Source organism: Bufo gargarizans, chromosome 10 (assembly GCF_014858855.1).
Source record: "Bufo gargarizans isolate SCDJY-AF-19 chromosome 10, ASM1485885v1, whole genome shotgun sequence".
Taxonomy (NCBI): Eukaryota; Metazoa; Chordata; class Amphibia; order Anura; family Bufonidae; genus Bufo; species Bufo gargarizans.
Genome location: NC_058089.1, coordinates 88,514,096 through 88,529,704, shown reverse-complemented (window position 1 = coordinate 88,529,704; position 15,609 = coordinate 88,514,096). Strand labels below are relative to the sequence as shown.

The following is a 15,609-nucleotide window of genomic DNA, read 5'->3' as shown; positions in this document are numbered from 1 at the left end:
AACATAATCCTCGCGCCTGCACACTCCATTACCCATTATGGGCAGAGGCAGCAGAGCGTTTAATGCGCATGCGCTGGCCCATACCTCCCGATTTAGCATGGAAGAAGTAAACTGCCGCAAGATAGGAGGTACCGGCCGGCGCATGAGCATTAAACGCTCTGCTGCCTCTGCCCATAATGGGTAATGGAGTGTGCAGGCGCAAGGATTATGTTGAACGGCGCAGGCGCCGGATTTGTCAATGACGGGAGGATGGAATCTGAAGAACCTAGGGCGGGCCAGGGGGGTGAAAGGGGAGGGGTTTTATTTAAACAGCGCCATGGGGCCTGGGCACCAGCCGATTAAAAACGCCGCCCCCGGGCACCTTCAGCTGCTAATTAGCATATGGAATAAAAGCGTTTTTAATAGAAAATAGGCGACGGACTGCAATATGAAAGGTAAGATTATAATATGGGGAATGTAATGAATATCATGATGTTTGTGGTGTATAATGGTCATTTTAGGTGACAGACTCCCTTTAAACATACAGGGCCCACTACTGATACAGAGTGGGACACTGCAATAATATATGCATTAATACGACTACCTAGGTGCATTACTTTACATCTAACAACATTAAAATTCATCTGCCATGTTTTTCCCTGACTTATCTAGGTCCTTCCATAATATTTGACAATCCAGCTGAGTTTTACGTATACTATGTATCTTTGTCATCAGGAAAAACGGACACTTCACGCTTTCCCAACCACCGGGTCATTAATAAAGAGATAAAGAATCGGCCTATCAGATCTCCTTGTGGTGCCCCTCTGCCCATTTTGAGCTTGTGCCATTCATAACAACTCTATGTTTTCTGTCCCGAAACCAATTCTTTACCCGTGTGCAAATATTGTCCCCTAGTCCCTGCACTTGTAGCTTGAGTACAAGGCTCATCTCTTAGAATACCATTCAAGTAGTTCACATACTAAAGATGTCAAACTCACCATCACACGGTTCCACCTCTTTGCTCTTCTTCGGTATTTCTACGAGGCTATTGATATAAAATATAATGAAGATTCTGAATATAGAATATAATGTTTTTCCAGGTTCTTGCCACTGTCAAAACAACTGCAGCTACGAAGATGTAGCCAACCTTGTGAATTATACACATTCTGATTTGCGGCCTGTGAAGGACTGTCAGACTGTTTCCCATGTTGAAGTAGACCTGAAACTGTATACGATCGTCAGTCTGGTGAGTTTTTTTTTTTTTGTCTACTTTGGTGATCAGGCTCAAATCAGTTCCTGTGTAGAAGAGTTTGGCGACCTTATATATAATCTATGTCTGGGTGGAACGTTAAGAGTAAAATAATAAATCTTTATTACGTGTATGTCTTAAAACAAACAAGCAAAGAGCTGACTTATGTAAACTAGTCAGGCTAAGGGCTCTTTCACACTTGCGTTCTTTTCTTCCGGCATAGAGTTCCGTCGTCGGGGCTCTATACCGGAAAAATCCTGATCAGGATTATCCCCATGCATTCTGAATGGAGAGAAATCCGTTCAGGATGCATCAGGATGTCTTCGGTTCAGGACCGGAACGTTTTTTGGCCGGAGAAAATACCGCAGCATGCCAAAAATCCTAAACACTTGCCGCAAGGCCAGATCCGGAATGAATGCCCATTGAAAGGCATTAATCCGGATCCGGCCTTAAGCTAAACGTCATTTCGGCGCATTACCGGATCCGACGTTTAGCTTTTTCTTAATGGTTACCATGGCTGCCAGGACGCTAAAATCCTGTTTGCCATGGTAAAGTGTAGTGGGGAGCGGAGGAGCAGCATACTTACCGTCCGTGCGGCTCCCAGGGCGCCCCACGCGCATGGATGACGTGATCGCATGGCATGTCATCCATGCGCATGGGCGCTCTGATGTCACTCTGGAGCGCCCCGGGAGCCGCACGGACTGTAAATATACCGCTCCCCCGCTCCCCACTACACTTTACCATGGCAAACATACCCTCAGGGACAATTCCCTAAGAAAAAATAAATAAAAAGACTATGTGTAATGGTCTGGTTTCATATGGTCGCTCACATGGATAGCGTTTCAATTGTGCCACATTTCAATTGTGAGGCCCTAGGTAGAGGGGTGTATATATATTCTTTTGTTCTCTCATTTATCACTACTGAGAGACGACAGGTGGAAGCAGATATCCGTATGGTCACCACTCCTCAAATTTTACCCCCCCCCCATAAGGTTACACCTGTTAGCCCATTCACTTCAATGGGTCCTCAAAAACAACGGAAGGTACTCCGTATGCATTTCGTTTCCGTATTTCCGTTCCGTTCAAAGATTGAACATGTCCTATTATTGCCCGCAAATCACGTTCCGTGGCTCCATTCAAGTCAATGGTTCCGCAAGCAAAAGGAATGCATCCGTATGTCTTCCGTATCAGTTCCGTTTTTGCGGAACCATCGATTGAAAATTTTATGCCCAGCCCAATTTTTTTATGTACCGACTGTTTAAACATTATTGTGTGCTTCCGTTTCCAATCCGCAAAAAAATGGATCACAAACGGAAACCAAATGGAAAAATAGAACGGCAAAATGGAACGGAAGCGGAACGGAAACGAAAACACTACTGAAACAAAGTGTGTGCAGGAGACCTAAGTCAGCTCTTAGCTCGTTTGTTTTAAGAAATACACGTAATAAAGATTTATTATTTTACTTTTAACGTTCCACCCAGGCATAGATTGTGAGTTGAGAAATTAGGGACGTATATGACCAAAAACATATTGAGGAGATTTAGCAACCATATACAGTATATATTAGATGAGAGCCATAGATAGGATAGGCTAATTGGTGGTCCTAATCTACTGTACAAATTTGATGTAAAAAATAAATAAAACTTATATGGACTAGAAAACAAGTAGATGTCAACCAGTCAAAATACACAAATACACTTGACTTTGTGGGGTATATCTGGCGCAGATTCTGTTGCACATCATGTTGCCACTTCTTCCCCGCTCACACCAGGTCTAAAAAAGGGGGTGTGGGGAACTTCCCGGGCCTTTTTACCATTTTCTATGCCTGGTTTAGGAATAGAAAATGGTCTAACTGTAAGGCCTCTTTCACACGGGGATTGCGGGAAAAGGTGCGGGTGCGGAACATGCGCGTGAGAAAAATCTGCATGTTTGGTACCCAAACCCGAACTTCTTCACAGAAGTTTGGGCTTGGGATCGGTGTTCTGTAGATTGTATTATTTTCCCTTATAACATGGTTATAAGGGAAAATAATAGCATTCTGAATACAGAATGCATAGTACAATAGCGCTGGAGGGGTTAAAAAAAATAAAAAATAATTTAGCTCACCTTAATCCACTTGCTCGCGCAGCCCGGCTTCTCGTCTGTGCTGTGTACAGGAAAAGGACCTGTAGTGATGTCACTCCGGTCATCACATGGTCTATCACATGATCCATCACCATGGTAAAAGATCATGTGATGGACCATGTGATGACTGGAGTGACATCACCACAGGTCCTTTTCCTGTACACAGCACAGAAGAGAAGCCGGGCTGTGCGAGGAAGTGGATTAAGGTAAGTTAAAATTATTTTTATTTATTTTTAACCCCTCCAGCGCTATTGTGCTATGCATTCTGTATTCAGAATGCTATTATTTTCTCTTATAACCATGTTATTATGGAAAATAATAATGATCGGGTCTCCATCCCGATCATCTCCTAGCAACCGTGCGTGAAAATCGCACCGCATCCACACTTGCTTGCGGATGCTTGCGATTTTCACGCAGCCCCATTCACTTCTATGAAAAACGCACAAAATAGAGCTTGCTGCGATTTTCATGCAACGCACAAGTGATGTGTGAAAATCACCGCTCATGTGCACAGCCCCATAGAAATGAATCGGTCCTGATTCAGTGCGGGTGCATAGCGTTCAACTCACGCATTGCACCCGTGCGGAAAACTCGCCCATGTGAAAGGGGCCTAAGACAGCAAGGAAGCTGGCTTACATTTAGAATCAGCAGTGGATACGCCAAAGTCATGTGGAGGCCGGCGCATCTACATAACCGGCGATCCCCCGGCAGCTAAAGGGGTTAATAAAGGGAACCTATCACCGGGATTTTGTGTATAGAGCTGAGGACATGGGTTGCTAGATGGCCGCTAGCACATCCGCAATACCCAGTCCCCATAGCTCTCTGTGCTTTTATTGTGTAAAAAAAAGATTTGATACATATGCAAATTAACCTGAAATGAGTCCTGTCCCTGAGCTGAGTCCAGCGTGAAGGAGCCCAGCACCGCTCCGCATCCTCAGAATCTCCTCCTTGCTCCCCAACGTCAGAAAGCCAGAGCGCCGTAATCTCACAATGCGCGAGCTAGCGCATGCACAGTGTCCTCATAGTGTTCCTTCCCTGTGCTGGCATCAGCCTCAGGGAAGGAACTGCGCATCGCAAGATTACGGCGCTCTGGCTTTCTGACATCGGGGAGCAAGGAGGAGATTCTGAGGATGCGGGGCGGTGCTGGGCTCCTTCACGTTGGACTCATCTCACATACAGGACACATCTCAGGGTAATTTGCATATTTTTACACAATAAAAGCACACAGAGCTATGGGGACTGGGTATTGCGGATGTGCGAGCGGCCATCTAGCAACCCATGTCCTCAGCTCTATACACAAAATCCCGGTGACAGGTTCTGTTTAAGTCTTAATAAATGTGCCATAAAGAAATTCGCTTTGTGATATGATAATCTGTTTAAAAAAAGTACTCATCTTATCCATTTGTTCGCGAAGAGTTAGTCGTGGCCATCTTGATTGAAGATCCAGCGTGAAATCTCGCTTGGTGCATGATGACGTCATCGCACTGGCCGGCATGATGATGTCATACATAACTGCGCACGAGATTTCATGCGGGATCTTCAATCAAGATGGCCACGGCGAACTCTTCGCGATCAAATAGATAAGGTGATTATGATTTTTTTTTACCACCATATTAGGGAATATTCATTTGTTACCACAAACGCACAAGGAAATTTGGCTTTGTGGGAAATCAAATTTTTCCTGAAATTCAGATTGAAGTCCACTTAGTGAACTTCAATTCGCTCAACACTAATTATATCTGTAGAATATGCCACAAATATCCAATAGGGAGATTTTATCTCTAGACCCATAACCTAATCGGGAGAACAGGGGTCCCCTGCCTTTAATACTTCTCCAATATACTCTATGGGAGTTCATGTGTCTGTTTCCATAATTTCTATAAAATATAATATAGAGAGCCAACAACCTGGTCATGATAGACTTCAAAGGAACTTTTTGGGACTCAAATATTGATGGCCTACACTTTAGATATAGTCAATCAATATCAGACAGGGATCTGACTCCTGGCTACCTCGCCAATCAGCTTACTGAAGAGTAGTGGCTGCTCCTGGTATTGAGATATGGAGGACTGAAGATCATGCAATCTTCTTTAGTCACAACTTAATTTATCTTCAATTTATTGTATTTTAGGACACAAGCTTGCAGATTTTGACCACCTATGTCTGGTTTAACATGGTAAGAGTGACAAACATCACTGTATTCATCTGTGATTTGCCTTATGTAATATATGTTTTTTTAGGAATGATGAGCTAAGGATCCCCTATATATTGGATACTTGAATAAAATTTATATAATGGCTTATCTCCAGGGGGCGGACTGGGAACTTAAAGTGGCCCTGGAAAAAATGAAAAGTATCACGATGTTGTAGGAGGGTCCGAATTAACACAAGAAGGGGCAACACAAGTAGGTGGGGCCAGTATTACCATAGTGCACCACAAAATACCATCCCGGCAGAACCAAATTCCACAGTGAAGCACACTTGCCTCTAATTAAGACATGGAGCAGGGGGCTTACGACATGAGATGCAGGCTACAGCACCAAGCCTTAGTGCCTGGACTTCCCCTAGTAATGACTATACTTATCCCAGTAGTTTGCTCCCCATGTGGCCAAGGAAAGAAGAAAAAGCATAAAATACCTGAGTGCAGTTCCAAGTCACCGTCTTTGGTGCAGTCCACAGATTTTGCACCATGGTGGCCCGTGGCCTTCCGAGGTATTCAACTGCATCGCGGTCATGTGGACAGCCATACAGCCATACAGGAGGAAATCTGCAGATGCCAGCCAGGTACATAAGTACTTGATGTTCCCAGCGTTAATTACTGCTGAGAGCCTCAGATCATTATGTACCTGGACGGTGGCAGTGAGAAGAGCTCAGGCGGCCCACTGGGCATAAGCCCACCAGAAAATTTACCTGTAGGGTTTATGGCCTGTCTGTCCATGCTTACCTTCCTCACAAGGCTGTCACATAACTGAGCAGCCATTAAAGCTGTCTTGGGCCTTTGAAGTAAAGTTCATTTTAGGCATGAACACACCTCCTGTCCATATAACCTGTTATGGAATATGGACATCATAGAGGGAACCTAGCAGGCTTGAGCCATCCCTCTGTTACATGACTGGTCGTTCATTTGAGTGACTGCTATTTTATACTACTTTTGCTAGGTAGCAGTCTGATTTAAAGGAGTTTTCCAGGATTTTCATATTGATGGTCCTCATTGCAGCACCCGGACTGATCTACAGTATGAAGAGGTAGAAGCGCTCCATGAGTGCTTAGGCCTCTTCCTAAACCATGTGACGTCAATTACATTGGTCACGTGGCCTAGTCACAGCTTGGTCCCATTAAAGTGAATGGGGCCGAGCTGTAATACCAACCACAGCCACTATCAAATGGACGGTGCTCTGTTTGGCAAGCTGAGATAAGGCTGCAGCCCTCATCGGAGTAGATGGGGAGTCTCCAAGATAGAATCCTTCTAGGTAATAGTAATATATGTAATAAAAGGGAGGCACCTGGTGCCCTTTACTACAGCTATGCTACATTTACCATACTATGTTTGTACCACAGGTATGGACGAACGAATTCATAAAGTGGGACCCAAAAGACTACTGTAACATCAGTAATATCTTAGTTCCTGACATGAATTTTTGGGTGCCTGACCTCTACATCTATGAAATGTAAGTGTGATTCAAAAAATAGAAATGGGTTTTACAGAGTATATCTTAAAGGAAACCTGTCACCATAATTTTGCGCATAGAGCTGGGGACATGGGCTGCTAGATGGCCGCTAGCACATCTGCAGTACCCAGGTCCCATAGCTCTCTGCGCTTTTATTGTGTTAAAAAACAGTTTTGAGTAATATGCAAATTACCTGATATGAGTCCTGTAGCCGGAGATGAGTCAAGCGGAAAGGAGCCCAGCACCGCCCCGCGTCCTCCGAATCTCCTCCTTGCCGGCTGACGTCATAGAGCTGCAGTGCCGAAATCTCGCGATGCGCGAGCTAGCGCATGCGCAGTGTCGGCATCATGTTCATTCTCTGTACTGGCATCAGCACAGGGAACGAACTACGCATGCACTAGCTCGCGCATCGCGAGATTTCGGCACTCCAGCTCCGTGACGTCAGCCGGCAAGGAGGAGATTCGGAGGACGCGGGGCGGTGCTGGGCTCCTTTCCGCTTGACTCATCTCTGGCTACAGGACTCATATCAGGTAATTTGCATATTACTAAAAACAGTTTTTAAACACAATAAAGCGCAGAGAGCTATGGGACCTGGGTACTGCAGATGTGCTAGTGGCTATCTAGCAGCCCATGTCCCCAGCTCTATGCTCAAAATCATGGTGACAGGTTTCCTTTAAAGGCTATGTACACCTTCAGAGACAATTTTTGTTTATGATTACAATTTACTCATTTTTGGCTAAAAAACATATTTTCAATTGACCTTTATCAAAAATGTTGTGCCGTTCTGGCACAAAGGATTAACAGTTTTTCTAGCTGTGTGACTGGTACTTTCACTTTGTGCTAGTCATCTAATAAACCTTCTCTCTTAACTACTAAAAGGTCCTAAACACTTATTTATCAGTAACATAGGAACTTAGGAACTGAGCTATAATGAGCTCTTATAATGTTAGAGAGGAGAGATAAGGAGCCATTCAGCTCCCCAACTGAAAATCCAGAGGCTGCTACTAGAGAATCTCAGCTCTGTATAGAAAAAAGGGCTCCATAATTTTAATAAAGACCAATTAAAAAAAGATTTTTAGCTCAAAATGAGTACAATGCAATAATAATAAAAACAAATTTGCCCCCAAGGTGTACATAGCCTTTATGGATAGACTATCAATATCAGATCAGTGGAGGGAGAACTCCCCTGCCACTCCCCCCAACTGAAGGATCCACAAGCTTTCTGAAATGTCATCATATATATAGAACACTTTCCTGTCCTGTTAGGCTACATACACATGACCGTATGTGTTTTGTGGTCCGCAAAAAAAACGGATGACATCCGTATGCCATCCGTTTTTTACAATGTGGTGGTACTATTATATTGGTAATAAAAAGCATATACTGTATGCTGCACATGTTCGGATTCCTTACACATATGTTCTAGAGCAACACGGGCTGTCCAATTCTTTCCATGATGTGAAGCTCTGTTTTTTTTTCTATGGCACTCTGATAAGGCTATATTCCTAAGTATCAGTAGTAATGCTGCACCAAACCTCACCACTATTGCAAAAGAAGCACTACGTAAGCAATCACTTCCCTCATCCTTCCATGATTATGTAGCACACAAGTTACTATTTAATGCATTGCCAATTACTTTTCCAGGACAGAATATGACAACAACAATCCAGTCATCCCATACTTCAATGTTTCCAATGATGGCAAAATAGAAAATCCAAAGCCACTAAGAATCGTCAGTTCCTGCAAGCTAAAGGTCACCAAGTTCCCTTTTGATGTCCAGAACTGTAGTTTGACCTTTGGTCCTTATATTCATACAGGTACATTTCCTTTTTTTTTATATTCAAATTTTAAATTGAAATTTTATATTAAATCAATAGTTATACCAGTTTTGAGTATTAATACATAAAAGAAAATATAGCATTCCGGTCGAATGTCATACTTTTTCCGAAACATACTGAAATGTTTCAAAAAGTGGGAGAGACCTCAGAATGCACAGAACACAATGCATTTTAACCAAAGTCTTTTTTTTTGTTTTAACATTGTATGATGTCTTGGTGTAAGGGGCACAAATAAAAAAGACTGGACCCCATAGCAAATTTTTGAAGGTGCCTCCCCCCTCCAGCAACTTTCCCACTTTAGTGCCCCACAAAGTAGTAAGGCATCATTACAGTAGTTTTGGACCCTTAGTGGTCCCCTTACAGTGGTGTTGGTCTCTTAGTCTTCTCTTACAATAGTGCTGACTCTTTACTAAAAAGTAATACTCACCTAGCCCCGTTCCCTTGAGTACATCATGCTCTCCCCAGCAGTGGGCGCTAGCCAGTGAAATGATTGCACCTACTGAGCTAAGCAGGGGAGCACATAGGCCAGGGGTTGAGGCCTGGGCCATAATAGATGACAGGCACAGCAGTTGAACTCAGGCCCAAGTCTGGCTGCTGTGACTGACCTCGTCCACCAGTAGACACTAGTGTTGAGCGTGAATATTCGAATCACAAAATTTAATTGCGAATATCGCCACTTTTGAGAATTCGCAAATATTTAGAATTTAGTGCTATATATTCGTATTCACTAGTATTCTAATCGCAAATTTATCTTGAATTTATTGCGAATTTATCGCGAATATCAGCACAGCAACATCCCTAGCAACCAAGTATCGCAAATTCGAATATTGCCCCTGCCGCTCACCACTGGTAGACACACACTCATACACACACAGTAATCGTTAAAGTAAGGATCACATGTTTTTTTTTTATTATGTCCTGATACAGTTGCAAGAAAAAGTATGTGAACCCTTTTTAATTATATAGATTTCTGCACAAATTGGTCATAAAATGTGATCTGATCTTCATCTAAGTCACAACAATAGACAATCACAGTCTGCTTAAACTAATAACACACAAAGAATTAAATGTTACCATGTTTTTATTGAACACACCATGTAAACATTCACAGTGCAGGTGGAAAAAGTATGTGAACCCTTGGATGTGAACCTCCTTTGGCATTAATAACTTCAACCAAACATTTCCTGTAGTTGCAGATCAGACGTGCACAACGGTCAGGAGTAATTCTTGACCGTTCCTCTTTACAGAACTGTTTCAGTTCAGCAATATTCTTGGGATGTCTGGTGTAAATCGCTTTCTTGAGGTCCTGCCACAGCATCTCAATCGGGTTGAGGTCAGAACTCTGACTGGGCCACTCCAGAAGGCGTATTTTCTTCTGTTTAAGCCATTCTGTTGTTAATTTACTTCTATGCTTTGGGTCGTTGTCCTGTTGCATCTTCTGTTGAGCTTCAGCTGGTGGACAGATGGCCTTAAGTTCGCCTGCAAAATGTCTTGATAAACTTGGGAATTCATTTTTCCTTCGATGATAGCAATCCGTCCAGGCCCTGACACAGCAAAGCAGCCCCAAACCATGATGCCCCCACCACCATACTTCACAGTTGGGATGAGGTTTTGATGTTGGTGTGCTGTACTTATTTCACCACATATAGTGTTGTGTGTTTCTTCCAAACAACTCAACTTTGGTTTCATCTGTCCACAGAATATTTTGCCTGTACTGCTGTGGAACATCCAGATGCTCTTGTGCAAACTGTAAACATGCAGCAATTTCTTTTGGGACAGCAGTGGCTTCCTCTGTGGTATCCTCCCATTAAATCAATTCTTGTTTAGTGTTTTACGTATGGTAGATTCGCTAACAGGGATGTTAGCATATGCCAGAGACTTTTGTAAGTCTTTAGCTGACACGCTAGGATTCTTCTTCACCTCATTGAGCAGTCTGTGCTGCGCTCTTGCAGTCATCTTTACAGGACGGCCACTCCTAGGGAGAGTAGCAGCAGTGGTGAACTTTCTCCATTTATAGACAATTTGTCTTACCATGGACTGATGAACAGCAAGGCTTTTGGAGATACTTTTATAACCGTTTCCAGCTTTATGCAAGTCAACAATTCTTAATTGTAGGTCTTCTGAAAACTCTTTTGTGCGAGGCATCATTCACATGAGGCAATGCTTCTTGTGAAAAGCGAACCTAGAACTGGTGTGTGTTTTTTATAGGGCAGGGAAGCTGTAACAAACACCAATCTCATCTCATTGATTGGACTCCAGTTGGCTGACACCTCACTCCAATTAGCTCTTGGAGATGTCATTAGGCTAGGGGTTCACATACTTTTTCCACCTGCACTGTGAATGTTTACATGGTGTGTTCAATAAAAACATGGTAACATTTAATTCTTTGTGTGTTATTAGATTAAGCAGACTGTGATTGTCTATTGTTGTGACTTAGATGAAGATCAGATCACATTTTATGACCAATTTGTGCCGAAATACATATCATTCCAAAGGGTTCACATTCTTTTTCTTGCAACTGTATGTAAAACCATGGAATTCAAAGAGGATATGCTTTTTTCTTATAACTGTATGATTTCGGTGACACTTCGGTGACACGATCTGAGTGGAACTATTATTTTGGGGGCAGTATTAGCATTGGGGACACCGTCTGTGTCAATATGGGGACTATCAAGAATTGCTATGGAACCCAGCATTTTTCTGGTTAACATGAGGCACCACCAAATTTTTCTAAGTGGCCTTCCCCAGCCTTTATCCAGCTCAGGTTAAAGAGGCTGTTCATCTTTGGGGAGTCTTTTGAGCAGGCCTCCTTTACGTGTCTGGACCTGGAGAGTGAATCATACCTGCTTCCTGCTGCTGGTTCCAGCTACTTCAGTCCTCTGCACACTGCCTTCTTCTGCTCCCAGCGTATCAACATCTGGTTTGACACTGCTGCAACCAATGACTGGCTACAGTGGTGGCCCCTCTCCCCTTGCATCACATGACCAATTGACACTATGCAAGAGAAGCAGATCACCACTGCAGCCAGTCATTGGTTGCATAAAGTAGAGAGAGGCAGTGGGGTAGAAAAGGAGCTGGAACCCAGCAGCAAAGAGCAGGTAAGTATGTGGAATTCATAGACCCGTTATCCGTATTCTGCAAACCGCAAAATGGATACAGTCATTTACATGTGGCCTAACTGGGGATCATCCTATAAGAATTAGAGCCTAGTGGTAAGTGATTGGCTTCAAGTCAGCTGCGTATAAGGTTGTCTTCTGCTAGACCCTTGGGGCCCATCATTGCAACAGAACCTGTATTCCTCTGGTATTCTGGTGGGCCAGTCGGACTTTGTTTACCCCATATTTCTATTCATGAGATCTCGTAATTTTATAAGGCAATGTTCCAGCTACATAACATGTCTTCAGTATATGCTATGCTATGTGTATACACGGAGTGAGCACATAGGACTTACATTACTTTTGTGTTGTGTTTATTCTTAGTTAAGGATATCGTTATGAGTTCAAAATCTAATTCGAGTTTGGTCAATGAAAAGTCACAGAAAATTTTTGTCAGTAAAGGGGATTGGTCTCTGTTGGATATCACTGTGTATGATAAAAATTACACACTTGATGGCAAGAATTACAGTACAGTTATATATCAGGTAAGAGTCTGGATGATAGCTTCATTGCAATTTCCACATCTCACAGGAACACAAGTGACACATGTATATAAAACCATGCACCATAAAGGTGTGATCTACCTCAAACCGCCAAGATAAGGAGCTCCACCTTTGACAAGCATTGATTATACAGTCAATAAATTTAAAATCTAGCATACTGTAAATATATCTTCATATGTTTTAATTTGTGTTTACTTTGAGCACTGTAGAAAAATGTTCATATCTAGAAACTGTCAACAAGCAGGTTACATGCCACTAAAAGGTTGTCATGGTGCAGTTCTCTGTAATAGTTGTGTCAATGCAGGCTGGCTGCAGTCTCTCTCGTGTACTGGCTGCATGGGGCTATGTGCTGGCTGCGGTGTTGTGTGTGAACTGTTTCCTGTGTTGTGTCTCCCCACTTCTATTTGTTGTTCCTATCACCGATGACGTGCAGGCTGGCTGCATGCACTTTGTGTACTGTGGGCGTTCCCTCGTACAGTGGATATAAAAAGTCTACACACCCCTGTTAAATGGTCAGGTTTCTGTGATGTAAAAAAATGAGACAAAGATAAATCCTTTCAGAATTTTTTCCACCTTTAATGTGACCTATAAACTGTACCACTGTTAAAGGGGATATTAATTATTGATATTTATGCAAATCTCGATAATTAATATTCATAAATAGGCGTAATCGTCTTATGATGGCTCCGCCTATTTAAGCCTTAATGAATAACAAATCGCTACTGATTGCCCTACACTAATCACTAAACTAGCTGCACGCGCCTTACTGACTACCACTAGTAATCACACGTTACACAATAGGGATAAATGACACGGTATTTATTAATAATACATTAGTAATGCAATGCCAACAATATACTAACTCTATTGCGGCGATACTTTACAACCAAAAAGGTATTAGGTTTATAACTATATATATCTATAACAAGGGGATAGATATATATTGTTATAACCGCGCACTACAATATAAATACACACACTAATACAATACACTAACACGGTACTAACTATACTAACACAGTCCCAAATCCACCCCAAGATCTAACTAGTATTAACGACAATTCATACACTTTAACGGACGCCCACCCAAACCTGTCTATATACTATCCCTACGGGGTAACGGTGCTGCTGGGGTAAGCAGGGCCGCCGCGGGGGTAAAGACACCAGGGAACAGGACCTGGGACAGGGGAAGATGTGGGTCACCAGGGGTACAGGGGATGAGGGGATATTATAGTAAGGGTATGGGGGAAAATAAGGGACATGAGGTTAGGAGGGTGTATAGGGGGGTAGATAGGTTTATAGAAGGGGGTAGATCGTTGGTGGTATAAGGGGAGATAGAAGGGCGTTGGTGGTATAGGGGGAGATAGATAGGTTTATAGAAGGGGGTAGCGTTGGTGGTATAGGGGGAGATAGATAGGTTTATAGAAGGGGGTAGCGTTGGTGGTATAAGGGGTTAATGCAGGGGGGTATATGGCAGAGTGCAGCAGGGGGGTATAGAGCAGCAGGGGGGGTATAGAGCAGCAGGGGGGTATAGAGTAGCAGGGGGGTATAGAGTAGCAGGGGGGGTATAGAGCAGGATACTTAGGGTTAATGCTCGTTGTCCAGGGGAGGCTCGTCCGTCCAGGGGGCTCGTCAGTCCAGGGGATGATGTTACTGGCTGGTATCTAACCCGACTGCTGAGCGGGGCGCCGCCGGTCTATTTAAACTTCGCGGCGCCCGCTCGCAGCCTCCCTATTGGCGCCATGCGCATGCGCACCGCCAGCCTCAATACGTGGGCCGGCGCGGTGATATGACGTCACCGCACCGGCCCGAGGATCTCGGAGCGCGCTTCCCAGGGGGGGGATCCTTTGATCCTCCCGCCTGTGAAGCGGACGCTTACCTCCGGCGCTGTAATTACAGCGCCGGAGGTCAGCCACTCACAGGGGCATGGGAACTCTTTGTTCCCATGTCTCTGTGAGGCGTACCACCTCCGGCGCTGCCGGAGATGGTGACAAAGGGCAGAGGATCTTATTGATCCTCTGTCCTTTGTAGAGGCCGACGCTGGACCTAATTGTCCAACTGTCGGTCTCCTCGTCTCCTCCACTCCCCCTCCCCAGCATGTAGGATTCTAGGCCATATATGCTCATAGATGCTTGGGGCACATCTATGAGCATATATGGATTATAGGGTTGATTATACATCAAGGGGGCACATATCTGACAAGGGGGCACATATCTGACAAGGGGGCACATACCTGACAAGGGGGCACATATCTGACAAGGGCTAATATATATATGTATATATGTCACGGCATATATACATATACAGACGTGGACAAAATTGTTGGTACCCTTTGGTCAATGAAAGAAAAAGTCACAATGGTCACAGAAATAACTTTAATCTGACAAAAGTAATAATAAATTAAAATTCTATAAATGTTAACCAATGAAAGTCAGACATTGTTTTTCAACCATGCTTCAACAGAATTATGTAAAAAAATAAACTCATGAAACAGGCATGGACAAAAATGATGGTACCCCTAACTTAATATTTTGTTGCGCAACCTTTTGAGGCAATCACTGCAATCAAACGCTTCCTGTAACTGTCAATGAGACATCTGCACCTCTCAGCAGGTATTTTGGCCCACTCCTCATGAGCAAACTGCTCCAGTTGTGTCCGGTTTGAAGGGTGCCTTTTCCAGACTGCATGTTTCAGCTCCTTCCAAAGATGCTCAATAGGATTGAGGTCAGGGCTCATAGAAGGCCACTTTAGAATAGTCCAATTTTTTCCTCTTAGCCATTCTTGGGTGTTTTTAGCGGTGTGTTTTGGGTCATTGTCCTGTTGCAAGACCCATGACCTGCGACTGAGACCAAGCTTTCTGACACTGGCTAGTACATTTCTCTCTAGAATTCCTTGATAGTCTTGAGATTTCATTGTACCCTGCACAGATTCAAGACACCCTGTGCCAGACGCAGCAAAGCAGCCCCAGAACATAACAGAGCCTCCTCCATGTTTCACAGTAGGGACAGTGTTCTTTTCTTGATATGCTTCATTTTTTCGTCTGTGAACATACAGCTGATGTGCCTTGGCAAAAACTTCGATTTTTGTCTCATCT

General features: G+C 43.6%; 1 protein-coding gene across 1 annotated transcript in view; it reads left to right on the top strand.

Annotated features, from left to right (window-relative positions):
* Positions 1-427: 427 nt before the first annotated feature.
* LOC122920079 (5-hydroxytryptamine receptor 3A-like) overlaps positions 428-15,609 on the top strand; it is a 50,264-nt gene continuing 35,082 nt past the window's right edge. The window contains exons 1-6 of the mRNA XM_044269289.1: positions 428-434; positions 1,080-1,225; positions 5,484-5,528; positions 6,910-7,019; positions 8,664-8,836; positions 12,337-12,497. Of these exons, the coding sequence (XP_044125224.1) occupies positions 428-434; positions 1,080-1,225; positions 5,484-5,528; positions 6,910-7,019; positions 8,664-8,836; positions 12,337-12,497 (642 nt within the window). The remainder of the gene's footprint in view (positions 435-1,079; positions 1,226-5,483; positions 5,529-6,909; positions 7,020-8,663; positions 8,837-12,336; positions 12,498-15,609) is intronic.